The sequence below is a fragment of the Aotus nancymaae genome, unplaced genomic scaffold (assembly GCF_030222135.1).
Source record: "Aotus nancymaae isolate 86718 unplaced genomic scaffold, 86718_ANA_hifiasm-v0.15.2.pri h1tg000008l, whole genome shotgun sequence".
Classification (NCBI taxonomy): Eukaryota; Metazoa; Chordata; class Mammalia; order Primates; family Aotidae; genus Aotus; species Aotus nancymaae.
The window spans coordinates 31,753,957-31,779,466 of NW_026988419.1; the positions used below are offsets into that span (position 1 = coordinate 31,753,957).

At 36.7% G+C, this 25,510-nt stretch overlaps 1 protein-coding gene across 3 annotated transcripts in view; it reads left to right on the forward strand.

Annotated features, from left to right (window-relative positions):
- ALS2 (alsin Rho guanine nucleotide exchange factor ALS2) overlaps window positions 1-25,510 on the forward strand; it is an 81,931-nt gene that overhangs the window by 11,404 nt on the left and 45,017 nt on the right. For 2 of the 3 annotated variants that reach the window (XM_012446275.3, XM_012446278.3), the window contains exons 2-9: window positions 1,210-1,289; window positions 2,761-2,915; window positions 9,162-10,099; window positions 13,171-13,528; window positions 16,482-16,650; window positions 17,878-17,974; window positions 21,485-21,562; window positions 24,606-24,788. In XM_012446275.3, the coding sequence (XP_012301698.2) occupies window positions 1,270-1,289; window positions 2,761-2,915; window positions 9,162-10,099; window positions 13,171-13,528; window positions 16,482-16,650; window positions 17,878-17,974; window positions 21,485-21,562; window positions 24,606-24,788 (1,998 nt within the window). In that variant the 5' untranslated portion in view covers window positions 1,210-1,269. Of the gene's footprint in view, window positions 1-667; window positions 692-1,209; window positions 1,290-2,760; window positions 2,916-9,161; window positions 10,100-13,170; window positions 13,529-16,481; window positions 16,651-17,877; window positions 17,975-21,484; window positions 21,563-24,605; window positions 24,789-25,510 lie in introns of those variants that run through there. The other variant, XM_012446277.2, reaches the window with a different exon arrangement.

Consider the following 25,510-nt stretch of genomic DNA (forward strand, 5'->3'; position numbering starts at 1 on the left):
ACTCCATGACCTCTGTTAGATAAGCACAGATTAGATCTGGCCTCAGAATTTCTCTGTACACCATGAAATGTACATTTTATAAAAGGCTAATTCCTATCATGGACAAAGCATAGTAGCACTTAATTGTATTTATTAAATTAATAGCATTTATTAAATTTATTCAGATATATCTCTTGTTAATATAGTACCCTTCTTCCAACTTTGAATGATTCATAATCTTTCTAAAATAAGCATTAGGTAGAAAGTAATTTTCTTCAGATGTACAGATGGGAAATGGTAAGAATTCACAGGCAACCTGGAGGAAGCAGATGGACCGTAGATCACTCCTGCCAGTTTGGGCTGTTTCCAGAACACAGTGACCATTCCATATCCTTTTGCAGAAAAACCACTAATTTGGCCCCAAAATTTTTATGGTTTACACAAATAAGACCTAATTGCTTTTGTTTTCATGTGTTTTGGTACAGAAATGTGGATTTCTGTTTATTTTTCTATCTCTTATTTTATTAAATATTGAGTTTCTAAAATGATGGGTCATGATATATGTAACATAATTTTTATGCAGCTATTTTCTACTATAGGTAAATTTTAAAACAGCTGATTTAAAATTTAGACTTCTTTCTTTCAACATTTTGGGTTATGAGACATGTTGGTCTGAATTGAAGGTGATTTTGGGAAAATGCTCCTTTTTCCAGTAAGTGGAAAACTTTCTATATTCATGACATAAATTTTTTGTGCATTACTGAAGATTATAAATTTAAACTACTTGAATCCGATACATTACTGAAGAGATTTTCGAAAATCTGAGTTAATTGGTGTTTAAGTCTTCGTGCATTCCAGACAGAGCATTTAAAAAGTAACCTTACTACCTTAATGTGTATGTACTTTTTGTACTTAACACATTGATTTTTCAGATTGAACTTTTTTATTTATAATAAAAAATGTTGCCTGGAAGAGTGCATCTTAATTGTGGGTAGTCTTTTCTTCCTTTGACTTTACATTTGACAGTCTACAGGCATTGTTATAAGCTTAGTGGGCAGGCTCAGTCTATGTTTGACTTTGGCAAGCAAGATATGAAATAGTTTAAATAGTTTTACTGCATATTTATTTCCTAGTGAATGTGCACTTGTTAGAGGGCTGCCTTTTTTTTAATGTCTGAAGGATAAAATATTCTTTTACTGCTCTTTTCCTTACTTGTATTGTACTGTTTAGGTCTTGATAGACTTTCTGTAAAGAAGGAATGATTTGGTGATGGAGTGTTCCCACTGACCGATGGACTCAAAGAAGAGAAGGTAAGCCCATTTCTTCCTTTTCTCTTATCCTTCTAGGAAAACATAGCAGACAGCTTCACATATGTGTAGCTTTTCTTCAGTTTAATCTTCTTGTTGATGGTTGTTAAGTGGGAATAGTGACATTTTTAGTTAGTTGATTGGTAAAGATAGAAAAATGTTAAAATAAAGCTAGTTAGTTGTAAGCTTTGTAAGAAGCACTAAATGTCTTCATCATTTTAAAGCTCTTGTAGCCATTTTTCCCTCAAAAATAATTTCAGGTTTTCAGAAGTAGCCTTGCTAGTCTTAATCATCTTCCATCCTTAAAGAACTAGTTATGGAAGATATTTAAAAGGAAGGTTAAATTTGTGGTGTTCCTCCTATAAAACCATGGTTATGTCCAGTTATAATTTAAGGGAATATTATTTAGCAAACATAGATAAATTCCTAGGTATTCAGAAGAGTTTCTTTGCCTCATTAAAATTTTGGCATCAGGCCAGGCATGGTGACTCATGCCTGTAATCCCAGCACTTTGGGAGGCTCAGGTGGGTGGATCGCCTGAGGTAAGGAGTTTGAGACCAGCCTGACCAACATGGAGAAACCCCATCTCTACTAAAAATACAAAATTATCCAGGTGTGGTGGCACATGCCTGTAATCCCAGCTACTCGGGAGGCTGAGGCAGGAGAATCACTTGAACCTGGGAGGCGGAGGTTGCAGTGAGCCAAGATTGCACTCCAGCCTGGAAAACAAGAGCGAAACTCTGTCTCATAAAGAAAAAAAAAAAATTGGCATCAGTGTTTTAGAAAAAAGAAAATGAAAAAATGTGTTATCAGTGGTGGCACATATCTTAATGTGGCCTTTTCTTAGAAGCAGGCAGTTAGGATATGGTCATTACTGTACAGCTGTGTGTTTTATATTCCTTATACCAAAATCATCAGATGTGTAGAATTCTTTAACTCAAACTTGAACAACGCATGAAGAAGTTTACTGATACCTATTGTAAACTTGATTCCTAAAAATTTGGCAGTTCTACCTCTAAACTCAACATAAAGTGAAATATGAATTCCTGTTTTTCATATTGTTCTCATCAAATATTTTTTACTTACTATAAGCTAAAATTTTATGATAAGACTTCCACTTGGGGCACATTGTAGCTTTGATATCTAAACAAGGAGTGAATATATTGAGAAGTTAGATTCTTGGAATTTTATGCTACCAAATGCTAAAACTTCCAAAAATAGCCCAGGTTTTATTTGCTTCTTAGATGGAGAAAAGTAATTTATGGATTTAGAGTATCCTTCAGTCTTTTTTATAAATAGTTGTGTTACTTTGGTTCCTGTGACATAACCAAAGCATAAAATAAGTGCTAATTCAGCTATCTGACCCAGTCATCCATGTGCTGGTAAAAGGTGCAATCTCATGAAAAGTATTAAGAACAAAGGATACCGTTCTGAAATGTAGAAACAATTAAGCTATGTTTCTTGATGTTTGTAGCTCAACAGAGGCAGAAGGATCCAAAGAAAGAGGCCTGGTCCATATCTGGCAGGCAGGATCCTTTCCCATAACACCAGAGAGATTGCCAGGCTGGGGAGGAAAGACTGTTTTGCAGGCAGCCCTTGGCATGAAACATGGAGTTCTTCTGACTGAAGGTAATGAAAAGAATACTAATTGAAATGCTAACAAATGCCTGGGTGGGAAAGATCAGGTATGGGAGTCATTGAATACTACGGCTTCTTAATGAACTGTTTTTGTTTCAAGATACATATTCTTTCTCCCTTATCAGAAATCAGATTAGTTCTTAAATTTAAAATATACCATTAGCTGGGCATGGTGGCTTATGCCTGTAATCCCAGCACTTTGGGAGGCCAAAATGGGTGGATCATGAGGTCAGGAGTTTGAGGCTAGCTGACCAACATGGTGAAACTCTGTCTTTACTTAAAATACAAAAATTAGCTGGTCATGGTAGCACACGCCTGTAGTCCCAGCTACTCAGGAAGCTGAGGCAGGAGAATCGCTTGAACCCGGGATGCAGAGATTGGAGTGAGCTAAGATTGCACCACTGCACTCCAGCCTGGGTGACAGAGACTCCCATTCAAAAGTGGGCAAAGGATATGAACAGACACTTTACAAAAGAAGACATATATGAGGCCAACAAACATGAAAAAATGCTCATCACCACTGGTCATTAGAGAAATGCAAATCAAAACTACATTGAGATACTATCTCATGCCAGTTAGAATGGCAATCATTAAAAAATCTGGAGACAACAGATGCTGGAGAGGATGTGGAGAAATAGGAACACTTTTACACTGTTGATGGGAGTATAAATTAGTTCAACCATTGTGGAAGACAGTGTGGTGATTCCTCAAGGACCTAGAAAGAGAAATTCCATTTGACCCAGCAATCCCATTACTGGGTATATATCCAAAGGATTATAAATCGTTCTATTATAAGGACAAATGCACATGAATGTTCATTGCAGCACTGTTTACAATAGCAAAGACTTGGAACCAATCCAAATGCCCATCGATGATAGACTGGACAGGGAAAATGTGGCACATATACACCATGGAATACTATGCAGCCATCAAAAACGATGAGTTCGTGTCCTTTGTAGGGACATGGATGAACCTGGAAACCATCATTCTCAGCAAACTGACACAAGAACACAAAATCAAACACCACATGTTCTTACTCACAGGCGGGTGTTGAACAATGAGAACACATGGACACAGGGAAGGGAGCATCACACACTGGGGTCTGTTGTGGGGAACTAGAGGAGGGACAGCAGGGGGTGGGGAGTTGGGGAGGGATAACATGGGGAGAAATGTCAGATATAGGTGATGGGGTGGAAGGCAGCAAACCATATTGCCATGTATGTACCTATGCAACAATCCTGCATATTCTTCACCTGTACCCCAAAACCTAAAACGCAATAAAATATATATTAAAAAAACAAACAAAAACCCAAAATGATTAAAAAATAGTCAATGGACTTGAACAGACATTTATACAAAGAAGATCTACAAATGGTCAATAAGCACATGAAAAGATTCTCAAAGTTACTAATGATTAGGGGAATACAAATCAAAACCACAATGAAATAACAATTTACACACATTAGGATGGCTACTATGAAAACACCAAAAAATAACAAGTGTTAATGAGGATGTGGAGAAATTAAATTCTTGAGAACTGTTGGTGGAAATATAAAACGGTGCAGCTGCTATGAAAGCATTATAGTGGCTCCTTAAAAACTTAAAAAAAATTGCCATTAGATCCAGAAACTTTTCTCTGTGAATATGTCTAATGAAATTGAAAGCAGAGTCTCAAAGAGATATTTGTTTACCCATGTTCATAGCAGCATTGTTTACAATCATCAAAATGTGGAAGCAACACAAGAGTCCTTCAATGGATGAAAGGATAAACAAGATATATACATACAATGAAGTATTACTCTGCCTTGTAAAGGAAGGAAACTCTGACCTGTGCTACAATGTGGATGAATCTTGAGGACATTATGCTACATCATATAAGGCAGTCACAAAAAGGCAAATACTGTATGATTCCACTTAAATGCAGTACTTAGAAGTAGTCAAATTTGTAGAGACAGAAAGAATGGCAGTTTCCAGATGTTGAGGAGAGTGTGGAGTGGGGAGTTATTGTTTAATGAATATAGAATTTCAGTTTTGCAAGATAAAAAGAGTTCTGGAGATAGGCATTGGTGATGGTTCCACAATAATGTAAATGTACTTAATACTACTGAAATGTACACTTAAAAATCGTTAAGGTGATAAAAAAAAAAGAAAAGAAAAATAAAACAAAATACCATTAACTAGAATAAGGGGAGAATTATAGTTTTAAATTTTTATAGTAATAAATACATAAAAAGTTAACTTTTTAAAGAGGTTACCTATTTAGAGACTCTTTTGCTATAACTTTTGTTCATTAAATCTATCAGAATAATAATAGCTAATGTTTGGTAAGCAGTTGTGTGCCAGACACTATACTAAACCCTTTCCAAGTGTTATCTCACTGAATCTGTACTACTATCTTATGAAGCAGGTTGCTTCTTTTATTATTCACAGATAAGGAAACTGAAAGTCAGGGAGATTCAATTTTCCCTAGTACACACAGCTATTAAAATGTCAGAGTCAGGACTGGAACTCAGTCTGATTTCAAAGCCTGCTTTTAAAGCCACTTGGCTGAAATTGTCAGTATAATTTTTTTTTTCAGGCATAAATATCAGCTCACAAAGCATATTATAATATCTATGAGTCCATTACAGAAACATATGATTTGATTTATAGAGGTGCCTTTAATCTTAATGGTACTTTATCAACTCAATCATTATGAACTCAGTCATGGCAGATTTGATATGGGCACCAATTGCCATCAACTTCACTAATTTATAAATTTCTGCTCTGTAAGCATTTATTAAGGTATTAATGCTTTGGTATTTTCTTTCTAGGAACTAAGACAAATTCTAAGAAACAAGGATTAAATCTGGTCCTGGTGGTTGTATGGGATAAACATGGATTTCTTTATAGTTTCTCTTATATCAGTTTTATTTTAATATTACTATATTATTCAGGACTTTAAAAACAATCTTACATTAAAAATGTGAACTATATTCCATACCTGTCATACGAGGTTCAAAATATATAGTTCTCAAGCAAATATAAGTGGAATTCTGTTGTTGTTTTCAATAAGATATTTGGAATATTTTTATTAAGATAATGAAACTGGCTGGGCACTATTCCCCATGCCTGTAATCCCAGCACTTTGGTAGACCAAGGCAGGAGGATTCCTTGATCCCAGGGCTTCAAGGTCAGCCTGGGCAACATAGGGAGACCATGTCTCTGCAAGAAATATTTTAAAAATTAAGCATGGAGGTGCACACCTGTAGTCCCAGCTACTTCAGAGGCTGAGGTAGGAGGATAGCTTGAGCCTGGGAGGCCAAAGCTGCATTCATTCAGTGAGCTGTGATTGTGCCACTACACTCTAGCGTAGGTGACAAAGTAAGATCCTGTCTCAAAAAAAAAAAAAAAAGAAGTTATTTGACTATAAACGTGATATCTTTAGAATCATATCTTCAAGGCTAAGACAACTGAGGGAAAACTTTTAAAAAATATTTAAATAGCCTATCATTGTTTATGTTTAAGCAGTGTCCTGGTATTAAGTGTCACAGTTACCAAAAAATCTAACACAAGGGTGTGTTTGAAATTCCATACAGATCTCCAGTGTCTTTTCCAGCTGAATAAATGGTTGAGTGCTAGAAATTTTCAAGGTTCTTCATCTCTATTAAATTTGGTCATTAACTCATAATTCAGTGAAGATACTTCATTGATTCACTATTTTTTATATGCTCCAGTTTTTTTTTTTTGTTGTTGTTGTTGTTGTTTTTTAAACGAGTGGGATCTAAATACCCGTTTCTTTGCAATATTGCTCTTTCTAGTGGAATAATGTTAATTGAAAGACTTGGTGAGCTTTTTCAAGTATATTGTCGTATTTCTTAGGAAACAAAGTTGAAAAGAGGTTAACCAGTCAGCTTATTTTCTCATCTCAGTATTTTTGATTCAGACTATACATTTCCTAATAGATGCACTTATCTTCCCTCTAGCCACTATTGAGTCCCTCCTTACACGGATGATGTGATGAGTTAACTTGAGTGTATACATGTATCTGCCATGTATAATAGGTCAAAGATAAAGTTTGTATGTCTTCATCATCAACTCAATTGCTGCCTTGTGAGAAAAAAATAGTGCTATTTCTTCATTAATTAAAAAAAATCGTAAGTCTCTGGTCACATAGAAAAGAAAGGATAGTGGGCTTGGTTCAGTATTTTTCAAAACCCTTAGCCAAGTCTTTGTTCCATTGAATTTTTAGCCAGCGTAGATTATGTGCACTTGCTCCCAAACTCCCACCATACTACAGGAAAATTAAGACTTGGTAGCGTACCTGGACATATGTAAGTTATGTATATACCCAACTCACTAGTGCCTTTCATTAATTCTGAAGCTAGCCAGTTATTCTGACAGCTTCATTTGCTTTTTTGCTGTTTTGTTGTGATGCTTTGCTTTTAATTTTTTAACTTTTTTTTTTTTAGGCTTAATTCACTTTATTTTTCTTGTATAAAAACCCTATGTTGTAGCCACAGCTGGAGCCTGGGTCCTCTGCCTGAAGACTCTGGTGTAGGTCTTGACGAGATGGTCCATGAGTTCCTGATAGGGAGACTTAGTGAATACAGTCTCCTTCCAGAGCTTGGGGGCCAGTTAGCTGTAGGTCTTGGAGATGGCATCAAAGGTGGCCTTGGTGAAGTTGTCTAGGGTGGCAGTGCAGCCCCTGGCTGAGGAGTAACAGTCATCAATACTGGCAGTCAGCAGCAGCTTCTTGGACATCAGGGCTAAGAGGATGCCAGTGCCTCTGGGTGCAGTGATGAGGCACACCAGCACAGAGCCAAGCAGCCTGTCACCTTGCAAGGGACCACATGGTGCTTGCTGATCTTGTTCCCTCAGTAGCCTCTACGCATGGGGATAATGGAGATCTTGGCCAGGATGATAGTCCCTTGGATGTGGCCAAGTTCTTGGAGCCACTGGCTATTGTAGTTCCCGATGGCAACAAACACCTGGAACCTGGTGTGCTGGCCATTGCGGGTCTGCTTCTGCGCCGGCATAATCTTCAAAACCTCATGCTTGAGAGAGGCCCCCAGGAAAAAGTAAATGATCTCAGATTCCTTGATGGGCAGGGAGAAGAGAGAAATTTCCTCCGGGACTTGATCTTCCTGTCCTTGACCAGGCAGCACAGCTTGGTGACAGGCATCCACTCCTTATCCTCAGCCTTGCCTCCTCGAGTTCTGCAGCCCTAACCCTGGCCCCAGATGCCACTGCCCAAGCCTCCATGGAAGTTGCTGTGGTTCCCCATCCCAGGGCTCCTGAGGCTTCTGGGCCCTCCCGCTGTACTGGTGTCATCTGCCATTTGATGGTTTCTTGGAGAAAAAGCTGATTTGCTTTTTAAACAACTCTAACCTCAGAAAGACTAACCAGTATCCAATACGTAAAGTCTAAGGTGAGCATTGTACATTAAAAAATCTGAAATCTAAAATGATCCAAAATCCAGAATTTTCTGGGCGCTGATATGATGATGGTCAAAGGAGATGCTCATTGGAACATTTCAGATTTGGGATGCTCAGTTAGTAAGTATAAGGCAAATATTCCAAAACCGGGACCTGAAATCCAAAACACCTCTGGTCCCAAGCATTTTGGATAAGTGATACTCAACCTGTATATTTGTATAATATCTGAAAACTGTACATAACATGACATACAATGTGAAGACAGCCATGTCTTGTTAAGAACTGGTGCTTTCTGTACAGCCTAGAGGCATGAAGTTAATTTCTTAGTTTGGGCCACAATGAATCTCTAATATTTTTAAGCCATGGCATAGTTTTCTGCTGTTCCAACTTGTTTAATAGTGAATTATAGATATTAGTGAATGTGTCTGTTTTGTCTTTTGCTTAATTTATCTTAACATTGTTATTGTTTTGCCTTTGAACACTTGGAATCTGCTTATGTAATAGCCTGTGTTGAAAGCCATGAGGAGTGGATTAATGTGAGGAGTTTGTAGAATGAGGCTGAAGGAAAGGAGTAGCCTCCTGCAATTTGTAGAAATTCTTACTATAGCACAGAATATTAAAATGAGTCATTTTTAAAAGATGAATTGATGTGAAATACTGTGTGCTTGAACCAGATCTCTACAACTGCTTTTGAAAATTTAAAAAGAAAACCCAATTTTGTTAAATCTAGGTGGGACTGAAAGTTTGCTGATAAAATTTTTAGTTAAGTCACTAACCCTCTTTTTTTTTCCTTTTTTTATTTTTATTTTTTAACCTTTAGATGGTGAGGTCTACAGCTTTGGGACCCTTCCCTGGAGAAGTGGACCAGTGGAGATTTGTCCAAGTAGCCCCATTCTAGAAAATGCCCTGGTTGGGCAATATGTTGTTACTGTGGCAACAGGAAGCTTCCATAGTGGAGCAGTGACAGACAGTGGTGTTGCGTACATGTGGGGAGAGAATTCTGCCGGCCAATGTGCAGTAGCCAATCAGCAGTATGTGCCGGAGCCGAACCCTGTCAGCATCGCTGATTCTGAGGCCAGCCCTTTGTTAGCAGTCAGGATTTTGCAGCTGGCATGTGGCGAAGAGCATACTCTGGCATTGTCAATAAGCAGAGAGATCTGGGCATGGGGTACCGGTTGTCAGTTGGGTCTCATTACCACTGCCTTCCCAGTGACAAAGCCGCAAAAGGTAGAACATCTTGCTGGGCGAGTGGTGCTTCAGGTTGCCTGTGGTGCTTTCCACAGCTTAGCCCTTGTACAATGCCTCCCTTCCCAGGATCTGAAACCAGTCCCAGAACGATGCAACCAGTGCAGCCAGCTCTTGATTACTATGACTGACAAAGAAGACCATGTGATTATATCCGACAGTCATTGTTGCCCATTAGGTGTGACACTGTCCGAATCTCAGGCAGAAAACCATGCCAACACTGCTCTGAGCCCCTCCACTGAAACCCTTGACAGGCAGGAAGAAGTATTTGAGAACACTCTTGTAGCAAATGATCAGTCTGTTGCTACAGAACTGAATGCAGTAAGTGCTCAGACCACGAGTGGTGATGCCGTATCCTCTCAACAAAACGTCATGGGAACAACTGAAATTTCTTCTGCTAGAAACATACCATCATACCCTGACACCCAGGCAGTAAATGAATACCTGCGGAAACTGTCAGATCGTTCAGTAAGAGAGGACTCAGAGCATGGTGAAAAGCCAATGCCATCTCAGGTACTTGCTAAATTTTATAAAATAAAGGTGTTTCTAGAGTTGAACCATGTGAACTTTTCTTTAGAAACTTTAAAATGAGGAAGGCTTGGTAGCATTTTTTATTTTTTGAGTTTGACTACAATTTTGTTTTGTCAGGAGAGCCTAGATGAGGAAAGAGCCTAGATTAATTCAAAATCACTCTTTATGTTCTGGCCCTTTATGATGCTGAAAGATGTCATGTTGGGCTCGTTTTACAAGTAGCAACATTTCATTTTTTTTTCTTGGTAGCACTTTTTTTCTGGGGCTAAGGTACTGAATTTTGGTGGGCCCTGAATAGTTTAATATAACTATAGATTCACAAAGATATTATTCTTACTTTTGTTTGTAACACTCTTCAGAATTCTTTAGAGAAAAGTCTTTTCCTTTTTTAACAGGGAAGGTTGCTGTGTGGCAGATCCTTCAATTGTAGGCAGATTTAAAATTTATAGGCAATTAGATGTTTGAATTTTTTTCAGTTATAGCTGTGGTCCTTACTGGGCTTTATTTGAAGAAGTGTTTTTCTTTGTTTTTGTGTTTGTTTTTGAGATGGATCTTGCTCTGTCACCCAGGCTGGAGTGCAGTAGTGAGATCATAGCTTACTACAGCCTTGATCTCCCAGGCTCAAGTGATCCTCCCAGTTCAGCCTTCCAAGTAGCTGGGACTACATACATGTGCTACCACATCTGCTGATTTTATTTTATTTTATTTTTAAGTAGAGAGGAAGTCGACCTTTGTTGCCCAGGCTCGTCTCAAACTACTGAGCTCAAGCAATCCTCCCACCTCAAGCTCCCAAAGTGTTGGGATTATAGGCATGAGCCATCATTCCCAGACTATTTTATATATCTTACTAAAACTATTTTCATTTTGAAGATTTGTGGTAGAATGAACAAAAGCCATTTGCCAGTAGCACATGGTAAAGTTTGAGTTCCTGCTTAAAACAAATTGTTTTAAAAGGATATTTCTATGTTTTACTCTTAGTGTGACCTGTTGATTTTGCTTTACCAAAACTCTAAGAAAACAAAACGAAAGATCATAATCATAAAGATCTGTCCTGCGGTGTTGCTTTTTAGGTTTTTGAAACCAGATAACCTCTTGATTCTTGATTCTTACTGTTTACTCTGTCAGAATGTGAACATGAAGATATTTTTAGAAATAGTCTTTATTTCACAATATATTCACTGAAACTTGTGGGTATTTGATTTTTTTAAAAAATCAAGGATAAGCTGTTTGGAGAAAGGTATTACAAAATATGAATAAAACAAAAGTAGTAATTTAACAAGAATGCATGTAGAAAGTTCTTAGACTGTACATGCTTATTATATTTAACTTTGTTAAACATTGGAAGTTTTTGTTACTTAAGCTAGTAACAATGTGTGTGTTTCTATTAAATTGAATAAATGTGTGTTTCTATGACACTTAATTTATTCTTTGTAAATAACAATCATACAGCTAATTCATGAGGAATTTATGTGTTTTAGGGCAAGTTTTTTCTCTTCTGGCAAGATATAACTGAGACTTTCTCACTTGGGAAATAAACCAAAGTATTATTAGTTGACTGGAACTCCTAAAATTATATCTTTCATCAAAATTGCTAATTATGTGTTTTGTAGGGGAAGGCTTGTTTATTCACTTACTATATTTTTAAATTCAATTAAGTAGAAGGAGCCAGTTAGGACGTAGTTCAAGGTTTATATAAGGTAGAGTTTTGTGACTTTCCTCTACGTAGTGGTTAAGAACCCCCTAAAATAGTTGCCTCTAAATACCATCACTGCTTCTGTAAGGAGCCTTTGTAAACAAAAAGTGGAGATAGTGACAGTAGTGCTGCTGAACACGCTATCACGGGAGCCTGTCACCAAAGAAGTAATAGGCTTTGTATTTATTTTTTGTTTTATTAAGTATATTTGTTTATTTTATTGGCGGTTTTGTTTACAGACTACTCATTTGAGTGGAAATAGCTCTTCTGAATTTAGTATTTAATTCAACAAAATGTGTTGAGTATTTACATTCCTGGTACTTTGCTAGGTACCAGGAATTATTTCCTTTAAGAAATTAGAAGCCAGTGTTAAAAAAATATATGTATACATAGGTTTGGTTTTTAATTTAGGACAAATGAAGGAATGCATATATTCCCTTTGAGATCTTTGGGTAGAATAAGAAGCAAATTTTTCAACATAAGCTATGCTGACAAGCTGAAAGCTTTTTGTGTGTTTGGTAGGTGCATTTCATGACTTTCCTTTTTAGGGAACAATGATGTTGGACAGCTTAGAGTAAATTTCAACTGATTTTTCGTTAAGGTATCAGAAAACGTTAGTGTGATTTTCTAGTACACCTCTAGAATCACAGTAAGAACATTCGTTCCAAACGTTTAATTATTAACCTACCACATTTGCCCTCTATGGTAGCAAGAGCAAAGGTAATCCTACAGCTTGTCTAACCCCTGGGTCATAGAAAATAACTCATTGATGAGCCAGTAAAGGCATTTGAACTTAACACAATTTGGGAGATGATAGGTTATAGGTATAACTTATTTTTCTGTCTCTCTATATATAAAGTTTCAATTTACAAAGTATTTTGGGGAAAGTTTTTTTTCATAAATCAAATATTTTTCCTGCTACTTCTAGTTAGTAGTCTGTATAAATTTTCCTGAAAGTAATCAATAATGAATTTTGCATTTTTTCAACCCTCTGTCCAAGGCTGTCAGTGCACATGGTATTAAAGGCAGTGTTTTCCATGCCTTTCCCCCCTCCCCTTTTACCGTGTTTAATATTATAAAAGCAACTGGGCCTTATTTTTAATTACCATGGAAAAACACAACATCCAGACAAAAGGAAGTACTTTGGAAAAGGAACTGTATTTTGAGTACTTATTTCCATATACTGTGTTAACTCCATGATCAAGAAGAGGATACCTTTAGCTGAAGATGAAGAGAACTTCTTCTGTTATTTTAGATTCTTATATGCAAATAGAGGTAGATATTACACATTCTTTTTATTGATTACTTATTGTATAAGGGATTATATTTTTATGTAATTTTTTATGTGTGTATATTTTAGCCTCTTGTGGAAGAAGCAATTCCTAATCTCCACAGCCCACCTACCACAAGCACCTCAGCCCTAAACAGCCTGGTGGTCTCTTGTGCATCTGCTGTCGGTGTGAGAGTGGCTGCTACTTATGAAGCTGGTGCCTTGTCACTGAAGAAAGTTATGAACTTTTATAGTACGAGCCCTTGTGAAACTGGAGCTCAGGCAGGCAGTAGTGCTATTGGCCCAGAAGGTTTGAAAGATAGCAGGGAAGAACAGGTTAAACAGGAATCAATGCAAGGAAAGAAAAGTTCAAGTCTTGTGGATATCAGAGAAGAAGAAACAGAGGGAGTCAGTCGAAGACTCTCCCTCCCTGGATTGTTGTCACAAGGTAAGGAAATAACCAGGTTTTGTGAATTGACTTTTGGTGAATCCAGGATTCTCCTGACATCACATGCTGTATTATGAAAAAAGCTTTGCTAATTATGAAGCTGACATATTCAAATGTCAAAATTTATTTAATGGTGGTTTTAAAAGAAAGTTACATGTTTATCTGCTTTAGAAATCACTAAAAAGTTATAACGTAACTTTTTCTCGATGTTTGCTCCTGCTTATGAACTTTATTATGGATCTTATTTTATTGTTCTGGAATGTTACAATAGCCTTCTTATTTCCTAATTGGGACTTATACTTCAGATTGTTGAGGTTGCAGATGTGACCATTGGATAAGTGAGGAATACTGTACTTGACTAGAAAGAGGAGATAATTTTTAAGCTTCAAGAAGAGAAAGAAAAGTTCATTTTCTGAAACCATAGGCAATATACTTTTTAGAATATTAAGAATATTACGCAGTTGGTTCTTCTCCTTTTCTCAATCAGTTCAGCAATCTCAGCCAACTGGACTTGTGCTTCTCAAGAGTGGCCTGCAGACCAGCAGCATCAGCAGCATCTGGGAACTTAGAAATGCAGACTCTCAGGTTCCACTCTCAGTTTACTCAATCAAAACATGCATTATAGCAAGATTCCCCAGGTGATTAGTATGCACATTAAAGTTTGAGAATCATTTAATGAGACCAGGAGTTGGCAGAGTTTTTCTGTAAAGAGCCAAAAAGAAATATTTTAAGGTTTGTAGGCCATCCAGTCTCTGTGACAAGTACTCAGCTATGGTGTGGTCATATAAAAGCAACCAGAGACAATATGTAATGAATGAGTGAAACTATATCCCAATAAAACTTTATTTACAAAAACAGATGGTAGGCCCTGTTTGGCCCAAGGGCAATAATTGACCAACTCCTGGTTTACATGGTTTTGTGCAAAGCTCAAAAGTTAGGTATTCTAGACTGTACTAAAACTTATTTCTACTCTGCACCTCTTTCTCCCTTGTTCTACTTACTGAACACTCTTGTGCCTCTGAGCACTTCTCTTATTCTGCCTCCTAGTTCTCATTACCACCAGATTTTCCTCTACACAAATAAAACTTTAGTCCTGATTAATTTGAAAATATATATATGCTTATTACATTTAACTTTGTTAAACACTGGAAGTTTTTGTTAGGCTAGTAACAATGTGTTTCTATTAAATTAAATTTATTTAAATTAAATAACTGTGTTTCTATTATATTTAATTTATTCTTTGTAAATAACATCTCAATCATGCAGTTAATTCACGAGGAATTTATGTGTTTTAGGGCAAGTTTTTTCTCTTCTGGCAAGATAGAACCGAGACTCTCTCACTTGGGAAATAAACCAAAGTGTTATTGGTTGATGGGAACTCCTAAAATTTTATCTTTCATCAAAATTGCAAATTATGTTTTTTGTAGGGGTAGGCCTTGTTTATTTACTTACTATACTTTTAAATATAATTAAGTAGAAGGAGCCAGTTATCTTACACATATATATGATGTGTAAGAAGGCCTATGTTCTCTATTAAGTATGAAGGAGACTCTTGCACCAAACTTTTCTTATTCTTAAACATCTTTTAGCATTTTAAGTATATAAATATATTTGCAATCTCTTTGAAATGTGGAAATTGATTTTTTTCATGTCATTAGATCATGAATCCCACTGATAAGACTTACATCCTAAGGTTAAATTTTACTTAATAACCTAAAGTCTTTTTAGAAAAATTTTCCATGTACTTTTACCCTCTCTCTTTAAGAATTACCTAGAGTATGTCTTGAGAAATCTTCAAGTAGTTTTGAGTCTCTGTATGCATAGAAATGATACATTCATGAGAAAAGATGTTGATCTTAGGCAGTGATGATCACTTTATTGTGGCCCACGAGTTAATAACTGAATGACTAAGTCTCTACTGAGTGACATTTGATGATTTTCTTCAAAACTTATCCTGGCATCAAGCACTATTCACATAGTGTTGTGTATGTTTGATGTAATTTTGAATGCTATAAAAGATGGCAGTGTTCTTTTACAACATTATTTAACATCTCTGCAAAATAATTTCAAATAGGCAAATCAAAAGCTTTTTGGTATTTCCCTTTCATAATCTTTTTCCTGCCTTAGAAATTTATACATTTTATAGCTAAAATGAATTCTTTATTACAATTATTCATAATATATTTGAACTTAGACCTTGACTTAGAAAAGCTTTTTGTTTTTTAAGAGATGGGGGCCGGGCGTGGTGGCTCATACCTGTAATCCTAGCACTTTGAGAGGCTCAGGCGGGCAGATCGCTGGAGGTCAGGAGTTTGAGACCAGCCTGGCCAACGTGGTAAAACCCTGTCTCTACTAAAAATACAAAAATTAGCCAGGTTTGGTGGTGCATGCCTGTAATTCCAGCTATTCAGGAGGCTGAGGCGGGAGAATCGCTTGAACCCAGGAAACAGAGGTTGCAGTGAGCCGAGATCGTGCCACTGCACTCCAGCCTGAATGACAGGAGTGAAATGCCATTTAAAAAAAAAAAAAAAAAGTGATGATATCTCACTATGTTGCCCAGGCTGGAGTGGCTATTCTATTCAGCATATTCTTTAGAATACAAGTTCTATAGGATGTCACTAGATATTATACAGAAAAGGATTCTGTGGCTAAATGTTTGGATGTCCGGCTAGGTTAAACATATTTAAACAGGGCTTTTATTTGCAGGATTTGTCAGCACCTTCTGTGTGCATGTGTGTGTGAATCTCTGCAGAGGAGGGAGTGGGAGGATAGATTGTAGAAGTGAGTATTTATCGATCTCATTTGACTAATAGGTCCCCTTTTCTACAGAGAACCACTAGAATATGCTTCAATGAGTAGTGTATGTTTTTGAAAATCTTAAGTTTGTCCAAATGATACGTTTTCTTCCCCTTTGGACCCCCACTCCTTCACCCCATGTCTGGTTGGTTTTCAGTTTCCCCCAGGCTCTTAAGAAAGGCTGCACGGGTGAAAACGAGGACGGTGGTTCTGACCCCCACATACAGTGGAGAAGCAGATGCGCTCCTGCCTTCTCTGAGAACAGAAGTGTGGACCTGGGGGAAAGGGAAGGAAGGGCAGCTGGGGCACGGCGATGTTCTTCCTAGGTAAGCGCTACCAGTATTTACTGATAGGAGTTGGCTTGAACAAATAACTTCTCCTGTGATTGTCTCTAAATCTTACTTTCCTCCTAGAAGAAATCTGGACTCTTCTAGCTTCAGATTATTATGCACCATTAACTCTGATGAAAAGCTATCACTTTAGTCTTGAATTTTTTCTCAACAGTAAAGGACTTGGCTGGGTGCAGTGGCTCATCCCTTTAATCCTAGCACTTTGGAAGACCGAGGCAGGTGGATCACCTGAGGTCAGGAGTTCAAGACCAGACTGGCCAACATGGCAAAACCGTGTCTCTACTAAAAATACAAAATACAAAAATTAGCTGGGCATGGTGGTGGGTGCCTATCACCCCAGCTACTCAGAAGCCTGAGGCAGGAGAATCACTTGAATACGGGCAGGGTGGAGGTTGCAGTAAGCTGAGATCACACCACTTAACTTCAGCCTGAGTGAAAGAGTGAAGCTCTGTGTCAAAAAAAAAAAAAAGCAGTAAAGGACAAGTATACACGGTGCACTTTTCCACATCTTTGATGTGTTCATCTTGGAGTACAGAAATGGGTGTTGGGGATAAGATCATATTTCATTGGAAGACAGGAATGACTTAGATTTTTAATTGATAAAAAGAGGCTCCGCCTGTCACATAGAAGAGAAAAAGAGCCAACAGGTTGTTTTTTAACCTGAAAGATGTTTCTCTGCCATTGCCAAAATAACTATAATTGAAACATTAAACTATATCTATTCATGTATGTTAGGGTAAAATTGACATTTTGTCTATTAGAAACTGTTATGATATTAACAAATTAGATATTGGGAAATTTTTAAGTGGGTAATTGGAATCATTATCTAAAGTAGTGAGCTAATATAAATGTCTCTATTCATAGCAGAGTGAAGGCAACTAGAATTAATTTAAAAATTACCTTCCTTCTATGGTTATTTTTTATTGTATCCTAAGTATACTTTCTACTATAAAGAATTATTTGTAGTTTTATGATTCTTAACAGATTCTAAATTATGGGGATTAATTAGTGAATGATAGGCAAAGATTAAAACCTTCCAAAAATTATTTATGATATTTAGGAGTAGATTGAGCATGTATCTGTTATGTTTATTTTAATGTTTTCTTCAGAAATATTTATTTTTACATGAAAGCACTTTATAATTTGGGGAAGGTCATGATTCTTGCTGAGAATACTTTGTGTACATATGTGTTTCTCTTTAAGGCTTCAACCATTGTGTGTAAAATGTTTGGATGGCAAAGAAGTAATCCATTTGGAGGCAGGTGGTTACCATTCTCTTGCACTTACTGCAAAATCCCAGGTAGGAGGCAAACTGTTTAAAGCTTACCTTATTTTCATGGAAGGCCAACATGACATTAGTGGACCGTCATTTGTTGAGTTTCTGCTATATGTCAGGCAATGATACTGTATCTCATTTTAGCTTTCCAGTATTTTACATGGTATTATTTCCACGTCACAGATGAGGGAAGTGGAGTAAGAGAAAGTAAATTGTGTAACTTGTCTAAAGCCACACATACATAACAGTAGAGCTTGGATTTAAATACTGGTCTCCCTGATTTAGGAGTTTTCTATAATGTATTCTCATCTAAAAAGAGAACCCCATATTTTCCATGGTATTGGTGAATTTTTATTTGTTACTTGACAAAGAAAATACATAGTAAAACACTAAGAAAAGAAACAAAGGCATGTTTCTTTAAAACTGTGGGAACTGAAAGTGACCTCTAGTATTACTAAAAACCATCCCCATATATACATAAACTCTCTTAAGAAAATAAGTTGTTTTAAGTTCTTCTTTTTTTTTTTTTGTATTTTTAGTAGAGACAGGTTTTCATTATGTTAGGCAGGATGGTTTTGATCTCCTGACCTCGTGATCTTCCCACCTCTGCCTCCCAAAGTGCTGGGATTACAGGTGTGAGCCACCACGCCCAGACTTTTTTTTTTTTTTTTTAACCCAGACTGCTCATCTGCAGTAAGTTGTTCTTAAATATATTCATATATTCAGATAATGATTCTTCACCAATTCCTTTATCTTTTTAAGATGCCAATAAAGGATTCTAAACCCTTTTAATATTTGATTTGATTGCAAATTTCACACACTAGGATAGCCAAAAAACTAACATAACCTGTATAAATATTAATATTAGGAAAGATAAGGGAGAATTTACTGTTTTTAACATGATTCATTCAAAAGACTTAAAAATGAGAGATTAGGAAGGTGGTCAGTTACAAAATAAAAGTTACTGGCTTTATTGTATACATTCAATAAAACAAAACATACTTGAGGAAATTCTGTTCACAATTACACCAAAAACATTAAGGAAGTAGGAATAAATAGAAAATGCTTGGAATCCATATGATACACTCTTTAAAACTCTTTTGAAGGGTCATAAAATAAAGCAGTAGTAAAGGGAGAGATTTTATTTTTGGATGAGATGTGTCAGTTGCAAAAAATGTCATTTTTCTCGAAATCATTTAATCAGCACAGTGAAAATTCAGTACAATCCCCAAAATATTCTGGTATAATATTACAATTTGATAAAATAATCCCAAAATTACTTTCGAAGAATAAAGAGCCAGGTACATTCTGAAAACGAAGAGAAAGAAGAGAGATTTATCTTTATATATTATAAAATTAAATAGATCAATGACAGAAATGTGCCGATAGGCTAGAAATAATCAAAGGATATGTGAGAATTTAAGATATGAAAGTGAGTGTTTTAATTCAGTTGAGAAGACAAGACTTGAGTATCTGGTAAATGTAGTAAATGTTTACTGATCTCCTATTTGTAGAAGAAAACAAGAAAACTAAGATAGCTATACATATTCTAATTCTGGATGTATTAATGATGTCATTGAAAACTAGAACCTTGTGTGTGTGTGTGTGTGCATGTGTAAAAATTAAGATGAGTCTTTCAGGCATAGAAAAAGATATAACATCAAGCTGGATATTAGAAAGTAAAGATATGTTTGTCAACATGATAATTCAGCAGTCTCAAACAGCAAATAAAACACTGTAAACAAAATGAAAGTACAACTCGGTAAAAATATCTGCAACATACGAGATAAAATGTTGCTATGTCATATATAAAGTAGCAATTGTCAAAGGATAAAAATTGTCAAAGGATATTTCTATTTTAGTCATAAAAGAAGTAGAAATGGCCAGCAATAAATGAAAAGATGGTCATTTAGCAAATACATTTAACTTAAAACAACAGTACAATGTTTTTCTCACTTATGAGATTAACATATGCAAACATAAGGATTGCATTTAATGCTGAGCGTTGGTTAGGCTGTGGGAGAAAACGTGCATGCAGTGCAGGCAGGAATGTAAATTGGACCTTGCTGAAGACAGTTTGTCAGTATGTATCAAAAATCAAAATGGCATAGTCTTTGCCCAGGAATTTATCCTAAGCAAATAGATGCACGAATATATGTATTCAAGGATTTTTTTTCTATATTTTTAAATATTAAATAATTGGAGGCTGGGTGCAGTGGCTTATACCTGTAATCCTAGCACTTTGGGAGGCTGAGGTGGGTGGATCATCTGAGGTCAGGAGTTTGAGACCAGCCTGGCCAACATGATGAAACCCTGTCTCTACTAAAAATACAAAAGTTAGCCGGGCATAGTGACAAGTGCCTGTAATCCTAGCTACTTGGAAGGCCGAGGCAGGAGAATTGCTTGAACCCAGGAGGCGGAAGTTGCAGTGAGCTGAGATCATGCCATTGCACTCCAGCCTGGGTGACAAGAGCAAGATTCTGTCTTAGAAAAAAAAAAAAAATTGGAAAGAACTTAATAATTCAGTAGGTAATTTGTTAAAGTATATGCATAGTAGAGTTCTAGATAGTTATTAAAAATGATGTTTATAGATCTATACTTACTGATGTACAAAAGAGTAGGTGCCACCAAGTGGTTGATCAGTGATTTTCACTTTTATTTTTGTACTGTCACAGTCTTGTACAATGACCATGAATTATTTTCATAATCAGAATAAACAAACATTTTAATTAAACATAGTCACTGTAATGTAGTTTATTTTGTCCGTAATGGTTCATAGGTACTTGTGTTTCTCTTACAGCAACTTCACGTATGAAAGGTTTTCTATTCATTCCATATTACTTTTATCTACAGAGTAGGAAATCATGATTACTTTTACTCTATCACTTAATGTTTTTATTACTTTCTCTAAACGAGGCAGTAAACAGTAATTCCTGGGAGTAAATCCTGCCTCTTACACTCTTACATATGAATTTGTGACCACAGGCAAATTAATTAACCTCTCTGGATTTCCTTATTTTTAATTTTTTTAGGATTGTGAGAATGAATCATTAATTAATACTCAGAAAATGTGAAGAACAATGTGAGGCAGTTAGTAAGCACCTGAAAAGTGTTAGTTATTGTTATTGTTGACCCTTCACCTCTGTGTCTTCTTTTTTTTTTTTTTTTGAGACAGTTTTCCTCATGTTGCCTAGGCTGGAATGCAGTGACGCAATCTCGGTTCACTGCAACCTCCGCCTGCCGTGTTCAAGTGATTCTCCTGCCTCAGCCTCCCAAGTAGCTGGGATTACAGGCGCGCACCACTACGCCTGGCTAATTTTTGGACTTTGTGTCTTCTTGTGTTCCAGGACTGTGTTTGCCCATTATCTCTAGTCTTGTTTAAAAATGAATTTCCTTAATATCTGTTAAGAGTGAAAGACTAATATAATTTATATATAACTGTTTGTGAATGTATGTTAACTATTATAAAGTTTCAGAGTTGATGTGCAAAATCAGATTTACAACTCTTACCCACTTTTCTGTGTTTTTTGATAGGTTTACTCATGGGGTTGCAATACCTTTGGTCAGCTTGGGCATTCCGATTTTCCAACAACAGTTCCTCGTCTTGCAAAGGTACTTTTGTGAACTTGATAGCAACTTATTCCACAATTCTTAGCTGTAACACCTTATATTTCTCCATTTCTTATTTTTAAAAATCAGGGCAGTTTTATTCATACAACTTAAATTTGTTTTGGTTTTTATAAGAAAATTTTTAAAAACAGGAAGCCATGTGTTTTCAAGCTAAACGTCCATTTTTTTATGATAGTTTATATTTCTTAACTTCAACTATTCATTAAATAGTCATAGTTCTTTTTTTTAAGTAAAAAAATGAAAAAGTGCTTTCTTTTAAAACATGTTTCTAGACTGTGCTGTTTTCTTGCGTTACCAGATAATGTCTGCTCTTTGAATTCTTCATTGTTTGACTTTTACATGACATTGTTTGGTGGTGTAATTTTGTGTGTATGTCTAAAAATAACATGCAGAGTAGTAACACCTTTTTGTAAGCCATTTCATTTTCTGTAGTAAAGCTAAAAGTAGAGGTGTTTTTTTCTTTTCTTTTTTTTTTTTATTTACTGTTAGATGGATTGGTTTTAGTTTACGTAATGCTAATTGGTAGTTATGTAATGCTAATTGGTAGCTTCTAGTCTCTTTGGTAGACTCTTCTAGTCTCTCTGTAGCAGTGTTTCTCTACCTTGTTTTCCGCCTCATCACCCTCTGGAAATACCAAATTCTCATCAATTGTATCAGTTCCTTATACAAAAGCTTTAGGGTTTTTTTTGGTAGAGATGCTCCCCACAAGACAGAATGGAATATGGAGGTCATAGATATGTAGTTTGATTCTTATATCTCCCCTACCCCAAGACATGCTCCCTCGGGAGTAATGGAGACTAATGAAGGGCAGTTACCTCAATTTCAGGAACAGGATTTGAATGTAAGTGACAGTTAATAAATATTCCAATAATTCATACATGCAGTGTGCACTGTGCATCTATCACTGTCTAAGACTTTTACATGCTGCCTTTCTTTTGGTGAACTTAATTTTACTGGAAAGAAAAGGCTTAATAAAACATTAGGGAACAATTACTTCTAGCTCCCATCTGAAATGTTTTCAGTATGAAACATCTTAGTAGTAAGCTATTCAGTTTCTGATACATTATCACAAACAAAGATATTGCAAATCATTGTTCCTTGTTTTTGTTTATTTGAATAAAGAAAAGCATGCACTTATTCATACTAAGGAAAGTTTTATAATGTAGTATGGAGACCAGAAAATCAAACTTCTTTTTAACATTTTAGAGTCATACAAGAGAATAGTTTGTTACAAGGTTTTAGTTTCATAACTCCTTGACATCATTAAGAGGTTGGGTTTTTATTTGCGGAAGGGTGAGAAAAACATTTTTGAAGTCATTCTGATTAATCTCTGAGAATTAAAAGTGAAGGCAGAATGAGATTTAAATTAGTTTTGAGGCTAGGAAGAAGACTCTTTCCTTCTGCAAATTTTGTTTTGTTTTGTTTTTGAGACGGAGTTTCGCTCTTGTTGCCCAGGCTGGAGGGCAATGGCACAGTCTCGGCTCACTGCAACCTCTGCCTCCTGGGTTCAAGCAATTCTCCTGCCTCAGCCTCCTGAGTAGCTGGGATTACAGGCATGTTCTGTCACGCCCAGCTAACTTTGTATTTTTAGTAGAGAAGGCGTTTCTCCATGTTGGTCAGACTGGTCTCGATCTCCCGACCTCAGGTGATGCATCCGCCTTGGCCTCCCAAAGTGCTGGGATTATAGGCGTGAGCCACCACGCCCGGCCTCCTGCAGACATTTTAATGCATCCTTTGCAAAATGAATGGGAAGTTTGTTATTTGGATAGCCTGAATTTGAGAACATAGTGTCATGCCAGAAGAAGATAGCTATAAAATTAATAGTAGACACACACACACACACGCACACACACAAAATCACCTATGATTTGGAGCCTAGCTAGATACTAAGGATCTAATAGATTAGAGTTTATTGTTCATTAGTCCAGGAGTCAGTGCTGAAACTATCTAAACACAAAGAATCTGACAGATTAGAGAGTGTGTTTGTGTTTGTTTGTTTTGCCTATCAGTCTAGGAGCTGAAGCTAAGTCTAAGATTAGGGGCAGTAGTTTTTGCAGTAACACACTTTCTCTAAATGAACTCTTATGAGGAGTCCCACATAAAACACATGAATGAGGAATTACTTTGGTTAAGGATGCAATGGGGTCCTAGAGCCCTGGCACCTGCCTTTGCATGGTGGCTACTGAATCACTATGTGGAATTCTGAGCCACCAGGTTATAAATTTATTTCTAGCCAGGTTAGAAAATTATTGATTTAAAGGCAATGGTTCTCAAACTTTTGCATACATCAGAATCACCTGTGGAATGCTTGTTAAAACAGAGTGCTGGACCCTATTTCCTCTTCCCTCAGTATTCCTGGGGCCTGGGAATTTGTGTTTATAACATGTTCCTATCCTAGGTGATGGCTGCTGCTGCTGCAAAGACCACTGAGAACCACTGGTCTAAGGAATCCATGTAGATGGGCTTCTAAGGGGCCCTGCCTATTTTAACATCCGGGGAGTAGGCACAGTAAAGTCACATAGCACCGGTAGAGTTCCAAGTGGGAAAACTGAATTTTAATACCCAAGAGTTTAGTTGGCCAGAATAGAATTTAGCCTTATTAGATTGTTTTCTTTTATATCAGTTTTTGTGCACACAGCCAAATGTGGAGGGACAAAGGTATGTCCTAACTGTCACTTCTAGAGTAGGGCTCTGGAAGTTTCTGGGTCTCTTCATTATGATACAGTCTGTGCAGGCTTCCAAAAGTAACAATAAAAAATTGGATGTCTGGTTTTTCTTTTTTAAATTCCAATTTTTCAGATTTTTATAAAAACAGTTCTAAATTGAAGAACTGAACAAGGGATTCAGTCTTACTTCTGCACCTGCTCTGCATTTGGTTGGGCAAATTGCTGGGTGAGCTTGCTCTCAGATATGACTGCCTTAGCACCATGCTTATTTAAGCAACCTAATGTTTCAGTTCCTGTGGATCCAAAGTTCTCTCTGATTGCCTTCACCTTGGACAGACACTATCTTTCTGTCATTGCAGGTCAGCAGTGAAAATGGAGTCTGGAGCGTAGCTGCAGGCCAGGATTATTCCCTGTTTTTAGTGGATACAGAAGACTTCCAGCCTGGGTTATATTATAGTGGCCGACAGGACCCTACAGAAGGTGACAACCTTCCAGAGAATCACAGTGGTTCTAAGACTCCAGTACTTCTCTCCTGTAGTAAGGTGAACAGGAATTGGTTCCTAAGGCCCACATTCAGTAACACATGAGAAATCCTTTGTTTTTGTTTTTATTTGTATGTATGCCTAATTATTACTAGGCATCTCTAACTACCTTAGTTAAAATTGCAAACTCCTTTCAATCCCCCTTCATTCCTTATCTTTTCTCTCCTTCTCTCCATAGGGCCTATCACCATCGAATACACTGTATAATTTACTTATTTTGTCTATTGTCTGTCCTCTTTACTATAATGTAAGATTCAGAAGGCTAGGGATTTTCAGCTATCTCATTTACTGCTGTAGACTCATGCTACATACTTTATAAATATTTGTTGAATTAACACCCTCATGTACGAATATTGGAAAGTACATTTTACTATGAAGTTTCTTGACTGCAGCCATAGAGCCCTCGAGGTGAATTAGAACAGAAATAGAGTAGATGAATTTTTAACTATAAGAGGGGAGTAACAATGCAAGAGCCTGAGATAGGCTCATGGCAGACCATGAAAGATCCAACAGACAACAGCATTCTATTTCCCCTGCTTCACTTCTTGGCTTTTAATTTAATTATTAATTAATTAATTAATTTTTTTTGAGACAGAGTCTCGCTCTATTACCCAGGCTGGAGTGCAGTAGTGCAGTCTTGGCTCACTGCAACCTCTGCCTCCTGGGTTTGAACAATTCTCCTGCCTCAGCCTCCCAAGTAGCTGAGATTACAGGTGCCCGCC